Source organism: Microcebus murinus, chromosome 19 (assembly GCF_040939455.1).
Source record: "Microcebus murinus isolate Inina chromosome 19, M.murinus_Inina_mat1.0, whole genome shotgun sequence".
NCBI lineage: Eukaryota > Metazoa > Chordata > Mammalia > Primates > Cheirogaleidae > Microcebus > Microcebus murinus.
Genome location: NC_134122.1, coordinates 2,246,064 through 2,254,263, shown reverse-complemented (window position 1 = coordinate 2,254,263; position 8,200 = coordinate 2,246,064). Strand labels below are relative to the sequence as shown.

The 8,200-nt window shown below is 50.6% G+C and overlaps 1 protein-coding gene across 1 annotated transcript; it reads right to left on the bottom strand.

Moving 5' to 3' along the window:
• Positions 1–2,465: 2,465 nt before the first annotated feature.
• On the bottom strand, positions 2,466–8,200 carry LOC105859562 (serine protease 41-like). Its single transcript, XM_020281474.2, has 6 exons — positions 8,097–8,200; positions 7,984–8,010; positions 7,477–7,645; positions 7,016–7,299; positions 3,032–3,189; positions 2,466–2,702 (listed from the first exon to the last, which is right to left on the bottom strand). The coding sequence occupies exons 1-6, from the start codon at positions 8,164–8,166 to the stop codon at positions 2,466–2,468; spliced, it is 945 nt and encodes a 314-aa protein (XP_020137063.1). The 5' UTR covers positions 8,167–8,200.

Genomic DNA, 8,200 nt, shown 5'->3' with positions numbered 1-8,200 from the left:
TCACACACATTTTTTTTTTTTTGGGACAGGGTATCGCTGTCACCCAGACTGGAGTGCCATGGCATCATCATAGCTCACAGCAGCCTCAAACTGCTGGGCTCAAGCGACCCTCCTGCCTCAGCTTCCCAAGTAGCTGGCACTACAGGCGTACACCACCACACCTGGATACTTTTTTCTATTTTTGGTAAAGATGGGGTCTAACTCTTGCTCAAGCTAGTCTCAAACTCCTAACCTCGAGCTATCCTCCTGCCTCGGCCTCCCAGAGTGCTACGATCACAGGTGTGAGCCACCACACCCAGCCCGTGCACGTGTTTTTACGTGAACATATGTTTTCACTTGAGTAAATGGAGTGGAATGGCTGGGCTGTATAAAAAGTGTCTAAAACTCCAGGTAAATCACATCTTAGTATTATGATGAAAATAGTTTTGATGTCACAGACTCCTGAACAGGCTTGGGAACCTCTGGAGTCCCCGGACCACATTTTATTTGGTGAGTTCAATTTATTTTTATTGTGAAATTGTTTCAAAATCTTACAAAAGTTACAAGAATAAAGCAAACTCTTTTTCTTTTTCCAGAACCATGTGTGAGTAAGTTACAGACATGATGTCCCCGCTCCCCAAATACTTTGATGTGTGCTCACCGCAAATAAGGGTACGCTCCCACGCAACCACAGGGCCGCCACACAAGCTCCGGGAACAGGCACTGATGGTTTCCTACTGCTCAATCCACACGCACCAACTTCCAGCAATTATCTCTGCAATTCCTTTTACAACAGAGGGATCCTGTTCAGTTTCCCTATTCTGTACAGAAATAGAAAGAAACAGCTGGATGTGTGTGCACATATGTACACATACATGTATACGTGTGTGCATGCATTTCCCTTTCTCTGAGACGATCAGTAACGATACACCGGCAAGAACGAACATGCCTAGTGCCCGGGGCTGTTTCTAATCACAAGTGAGCCACGAACACGTGGCTGTGCACCTCGAGGGTCCACTCACGCGTGGATTCTTTTCAGTAACAGTGGCAGCCCTCGTGCTGGCCCCTCGAGGCTCCCCTTCCACTTCGCCCGTTCCTTCGGCTTCTGCTGCCCACGGGGCTGCAAGAGCACCCCCTCCTCTTCCTCCTCCTCCTCCTCAGCCTGCTCAGCCTGAAGATGACGAGGACGAAGGCCTTTATGGTGATCCACTTCCACTAAACGAATAGTAAATATTTTTCTCTTCCTTATGATTTTACTAATAGCATTTTCTCTTTTATATTATAGCTTACTTTATCATTAAGAATACAATATCAATGCATATAACATACAAAATATGTGTCAATAGTAGGCTATTAGTAGTTAAGTTTTGGTGGAGTAAACAGTATCTGAGGGCGAGCGTGAGTGTGCATGTTTGTGCGCGTGCGTGTGAGTGTGTGTGTGTACATACATCTGCGTGTTCCCGTACGGTGCATTGCAGCCGTGTGCGATTTCCTGTGTTCACCTCGTGTTTCTCTGGAGGAACTCGTGCATGAAGAAAGAAAAAATTGTTATGTTAAATGGCTCTCTAGCATGCCAACTGCCTCAAAACAATTCACCCTTTCAAAGCGAACATCCTAGCAGAACTGCCATCTCAACACGTGAAGTGGGAGGGGAGCCCTCAGCTTAGCGATGTGGCTCGGGGGTCCTGATGGGGGCGGACAGGGTTTCTGCCCTCCCCCACCCCCACAGCCACTAAAGACGCTGCTGCGGCAGCTGCCCCGGTGCTCACAGCCTCACCGGGCTCGGCTGCAACTCTGGAACATCCCGTGCCCGCAGGACCCCTGCAACGGGTGTTGGGGAGTCGAGACAAATGCCCTCCCCTTGAGTCCTTGTCCTCAGTGGTCCAGTGCTGAGGCCCCAGTAGGTCTGTGCCTCTGCGGACTTCTCTGGAAACCTAGTTTGAGAAAATTTTTCAGAATTTCTTCTTTCCCTGCCTCAGTTTCCCTACCTCCTCACCTTTGCTTTGTAGATCATCCATCTTCCAAAGAAACTACCAGCACCAAAGTCTTGGTCCCAGTCGACTTTTGGAGGAACATGGTAAGGCCAGGAGTGTGTGGTACATGTGAGAGGGGGAACCCTGCAATGGTGGGGGCATTGGGAGCATTTCCTCCATGGCACCCCCACCCCAGGCTTCCCAGACCCTGCCACCCTGGAGCTACTACTGTTTCCATCAATTATCATCCTGACGGAACTAACAGGAGAGAAGTCTGCTGTTTGCAAACAAAACCTTGAAAAAGATTTAAGAGTTAGGATCGGGCCTTGGCCACTTGGGTCCACAGAAAGCTCTGCAAGCATCAGCTTGAACATACACAGTCTTTATTAGCAATCAGGACAGAGCAGGGCCTGGGGCCTGTCAGCAGGCATCCCTGACACTGCAGTGCCCAAGGCCCAAGAGGAATGTGCCAAGGCTGTGGTGCCCACTGCACCTTCAGGGGCTCTGTCGGACTCAGACCAGCTGCAGGAGTCGGGGGGACCACAGCAGAGCGAGGAGCAGCAGTAACCCAGAGGAGTCCGGCCGGGGTGGAGTGCAGGAAATCATCGTCTCTATCCAGGTGAAGTACACACTGACGTTGGTGTAGAGACTGGGCCGGTTGGGCCGACCACAGCCCACTCCCCAGCTCACGACTCCAACCTGATACCACAGTCCGTCCTTGTCACAGACCAAGGGTCCGCCTGAGTCACCCTGGGGAGCAGCGTGGGTGAGACCAGCCTGGGGCAGGCCCAGGGAGCAGAGGAGGGGCTGGGTGCAAATCCTACTCCTCCTCTGGCAGCAACTGAGCTTCAGTTTCTGCATCTGCAAAGTGGGGCAATAGCCTCCCAGGGTTGGTGGGATGATCAGAGGAGGTACAATTTATTCAAAATGAAAAGCATGTTTTATAGCCTTGGTAAATAAGGACTGCAAATGTTTCCTCATGAATAAATGCCAAGGGTGGGTTTGTGTGGGCACATGGGGTTGCTCTCAGGCCCGGGGTTGGGAAGGGTGGGATTCCCTGGTGGGGCACGGGCACTCACTTTGCAGGCGTCTACGCTGCCATCCTCAGCACCAGCACAAAACATGGAATCTTGGGTTATACTATGGTCTGGGGGTTGTTCCAACAGTTCATTACATCTGGTGTTGTTTAAGATGGTGACCTGCACTTCCCGGAGCTTGTAGGGAGGTGGAAGAGATGCTGGGAAAAGGACAGAGAAAGACACAACCTTAGCCTCTCCTCTGCCGTCTAGGGCAGGGGCAGGAGGGAGGGCTCATGTCACATGGTGGCGGTGTCTCTGCCACACCCACAGTGCCCAGAGCATTGCTTATCCAGCACGTCACGCACAATCAACACGATCACAGAAGTTCCTTAAAGTTATGGATGCCGGGAGAAAATATCATAGAAGGACCTGACCCAATGGATGGACAGGCTGTTGAAGCTCCCTCTGGGACTCAGCCTCCCTACATGTAGAAAGGACATGATGGCACCAGCCTGAGCCAGCGGAGAGAGTCCTATCAGCCAAAGCATGGCAGGGAAGGGGCCAAGGTGGATGAGAAGGTTTATGATTACTACACTACAGTTGCACGAGCTAGGTCAAAACTTGCCAAATTTGATGAAAGATGTGAATCTACGGATTCAAGAAGCTGAGAACATTCTACGTAGGATAAACACAAAGAAATCCACACTGAAATACAGTATAATCAAACTATGAAGGACAAAGAGAGTTTCGTAAACAGCAAGACAGAAATGACTCATCAAGGACCAGGGCTCTTCAACAAGATTAACAGGGATTTCTTTTCATAATCCATGGAAACCAGAAGGCAGTGGGAGGATGTATTTAAAGTTCTGAAGGTAAAAAACAGTCAACGCCAAATTTTATATTAGGGAAAACTATCCTTCAAAAAATGAAGGAAAAATCAAGACAGTCTCAGTTAAACAAAAACTGAGAGTGTTCATCAGTAGCAGACCTGTCCTAAAAGAAATGGAAAGAGGAGTCCTTCGGGCCAAAATGAAAGGACTCCAGACAGTATCTCAGTCATAGAAAGAAAAAAAGAGCCCCAATAAAGGCCATTTCATAGATAAATATAAAAGCCTATATTATCGCATTTTTGGTTTTTAACTTCTCTGTTGTCTACATAATTTAAAAGACAAATGCATAAAACAATAATTATAAATATCCATTTTTGAATATACTATGTTTACACAATGAATAAAGAAGTAAATTGTAGGCCGGGCATGGTGGCTCATGCCTGTAATCCTAGCACTCTGGGAGGCCGAGGTGGGCGGATTGCTCAAGGTCAGGAGTTCAAAACCAGCCTGAGCAAGAGTGAGACCCCGTCTCTACTATAAATAGAAAGAAATTAATTGGCCAACTAATATGTATAGAAAAAATTAGCCAGGCATGGTGGCACATGCCTGTAGTCCCAGCTACTTGGGAGGCTGAGGCAGGAGGATTGCTTGAGCCTGGGAGATTGAGGTTGCTCTGAGCTAGGCTGACGCCATGGCACTCACTCTAGCCTGGGCAACAAAGCGAGACTATGTCTCAAAGAAAAAAAAAAGAATAGTATATATTGATAAAAGAGACATATCATAAAGAAAATACAATAATTATAAACATCTATGCACTTAACAACAGAGACCCAAAATATATGAAGCAAAATTGACAAAATGGGTGGGAAAAATAGTTCTACAGTAACAGTTGGAGACTTCACAGCTCCACTTTTACTAATGGGTAGAAGAAGCAGAGAGAAGATCAACAAGAAAACAGAGGACTAGAACACCACCATGAATCAATTCCTCCCCACAGACGCATACAGAACAGTCCACCCAAATAACAGCGCGATATACATTCCTCTCAAGTGCACGTGGGACGTTCTCCCAGGTAGACTATATGGCAGGTCACAAAATAAGTCACAGCAAATTGGAAAAGATTGAATTCATACAAAACATCTTCACTGACCAATATGGAACAAGACTAGAAATCAATAACAAAATAATCACTAGAAAATCCACATATATGTGGAGATTAAACAATACACTCCGTCTCAAAAAATAAAAAAAATAAAAAAGAGAGTCTCACTTTGTTGCCCAGGCTAGAGTGAGTGCCGTGGCGTCAGCCTAGCTCACAGCAACCTCAAACTCCTGGGCTCAAGCAACCCTCCTGCCTCGGCCTCCTGAGTAGCTGGGACTACAGGCATGTGCCACATGCCTGGCTAATTTTTCTATATATATTAGTTGGCCAATTAATTTCTATTTATAGTAGAGACGGGGTCTCACTCTTGTTCAAGCTGGTTTTGAACTCCTGACCTGGAGCAATTCGCCCACCTCGGCCTCCCAGAGTGCTAGGATTACAGGCATGAGCCACTGCGCCCGGCCAGGCGATTCTATTTTGAGACCACAAAATCCGCAGTTAGATGGGTGGCTGTCCAACTGTGTGAACACAGTCCTGTGAACCATAGCTACAGTCCCATCAACGACAGTCCACATACGTGACAGTGGTCCCACAGGATTATAATGGAGCTGAAACATTCCTATCACCTAGTGACATCTTCATCCTGATCCTGAGTAGGCCTACACCAAAGTGTGGGTTTGTGTGTCAGTTTTTAAGAAAAAGGTTTTAAAAGGGAAAAAACATTTTTAAACAGAAAGTAGCTTACAGAAAAAGGATATAAAGAAAGAAAATATTTTAGCACAGCCGTACAATGTGTTTGTGTTTTCCGCTCAGTGTTATACAAGAGTCAAAAACTTGTAAAAAGTTAAAACATTTATAAGGTAAAAAAGTTACAGAAAGCTAAGGTTGGCCAGGCGTGGTGGCTCACGCCTGTAATCCTAGCACTCTGGGAGGTCGAGGCGGGCGGATTGCTCGAGGTCAGGAGTTCGAAACCAGCCTGACCAAGAGCGAGACCCCGTCTCTACTATAAATAGAAAGAAATTAATTGGCCAAATAATATATAGAGAAAAATTAGCCGGGCATGGTGGCGCATGCCTGTAGTCCCAGCTACTCAGGAGGCTGAGGCAGGAGGATCACTTGAGCCCAGGAGTTTGAGGTTGCTGTGACACCACAGCACTCACTCTAGCCTGGGCAACAAAGCGAGACTCTGTCTCAAAAAAAAAAAAAAAAAAAAGAAGAAGAAGAAAGCTAAGGTTAATTTGTGATTGAAGAAAGGAAAATATTATTTTATAAATCTAGTGTAGCGTCAGCACTGAGCGTTTGCAACGTCTGCAGTGGTGTTCCGGAAAGTCCCAGGCCTTCACACTCACTCCCCGCCCCTCCCAGAGCAACTTCCAGTCCTGACAGATCCATTCATACATAATAAGGAGCCCTGTGCATGTGTACCGTTTTTAGTTTACCGTATTGCACTTTTACTGTTGTTTCTATGGTTACACACAGAAATACTGACCACGCTGTTGTGCCTGCCTACGTTATTCAGTGCATTCATGGAAGCACAGGCTTGTAGCCCAGGAGCAACAGGCGACCACAGACCCAGCATGTAGCAGGCATATCACTTATGTTTGCGTAAGTACACTCCAGGATCCTACCATGACCAAGTCCCCTAATGACACATTGCTCAGAAAGTATCCCTAACTGTAAGCGATGCATGACTGTACACTAAATACCACTGAACTGTATACTTCAAAACTGCACACTTAAGACTTTTATGGTTGTAAATTAAGTCTCAATGGTAAAAAATCACTGCCTGAGGCCTCTGTCACCAGGCCGATCCCCAAACCCGCCACCCCTGCAGCCTGGCCTCCCTCTCAAGTCTCCTTCTGGCCCCCACAGTCTGGGCCAGCGAGAGCTGGGAGTCTGGTTCCTGCCCTGGCAGGTGGGAGCCAGTGCAGAGAGGCAGGTGAGGAGAGGAGGGGACCAGGCCGGCAGGGCGTCCCGCCCCGCCCAGGCCAGGGAGGGGGCTGCGTGCCTGTGTGCCAAACAGAGGTGGAGGGTAATGCCAGGGCTACCCCAACCTCCACCCTCCCACCCTATGGGCCTCCATCCCCCCACCCCGTCTGTCCCCAGCCTCACTGTCATTCTCGCTGAGTACCCCCCAGCCAGTCACCCAGCAGTCGGGCCGGTGCTGGAACATGAAGGTGGATGAGAGGACACAAATGGGCTGGATGTACTTAGTGTAGGTGACAGGGGTGGCCAGTCTCAGCAGGGCTATGTCGTTGAATGAAACTCCATTGTAGCTGGGGTTCACAATGATATCCTGCACCGCGTATCGACTGATGTAGGCCCGAAGGTTCCAGAGAGTCGGCTTGGAAGTCAACTCCCCAAACTGCACCAACCACATGGAAGGATCATAGTACCTGGCAAAGAGAACAGTCAGGGGCCCTGGCAGGAGAGTTGGCTACCTGAGCACACCTGGGGGCCCAGGCCATGACGTGAGGCTGGGGGGCAGGTACTACTTGCTCATCTTGGCTGCCATTAGCAAGTCAGCAGCCTCGTCCCCCTCAGAACCCCCACCGGATCTCCCCTAGACTCACCTCCGGAAGCAGTGCGCAGCCGAGAGCACCCAGCGGCGGCTGAGCAGGCTCCCTCCGCAGTGGTGGCCTTTGTCCAAGCGCAGGCTGGCCTGCCACGGCCAGCGCCCGCGCACCGTCTCCACTCCGCCCACCACCAGCGGGTGAATGATGTCGCGGTGGCCGCAGGGCCCTGGGGCGGACACACGCACCCGCCACGCACCCGCGGCTCAGCCGCGAAGCAGGCCCGCCCCTCCTGGCCTCGCCTCCGCGGTGCGTGCAGGCGGTACCCCGGGATCCGCGCCCTCCCAGGACCCCCGCACGTCCGGGTCAGGTCGAGTCCAGGTGGAGGAAGGTGACTGGGGACCCTCCCACGTGCTCCACAGGGCCCGTCCCTCCCCCCAGGGCCCGTCAGTTACTTGATAGCAGCCTAGCTTCTGTGGAACCTGGGGCGGGAGAGGAAGAGATGAGGCGCCCACTGGGCCCCGGCCCACGTGCACCGCGCAGGGAGGCGCGATCCGGGCGCCTTACCTGACAACAGGTCGGCCTCCTGCGACTCTGGGAGGAGGCAAGAAGGTGAGCTCCCGGTGCTGCCGGTACCGTCCCCGCGTCCCCAGCCCGGCAGCGGCCCCCCCGGAGCTCACCCGGCTTCTTCTCCTGGTCCCCCCGCGCCAGCAGCAGCGCCAGCAGCAGCGCGCAGGCCCGCGCGCCCATGGCCTCGGCTGCGCAGCGTGGCGCCTCCTCTGCT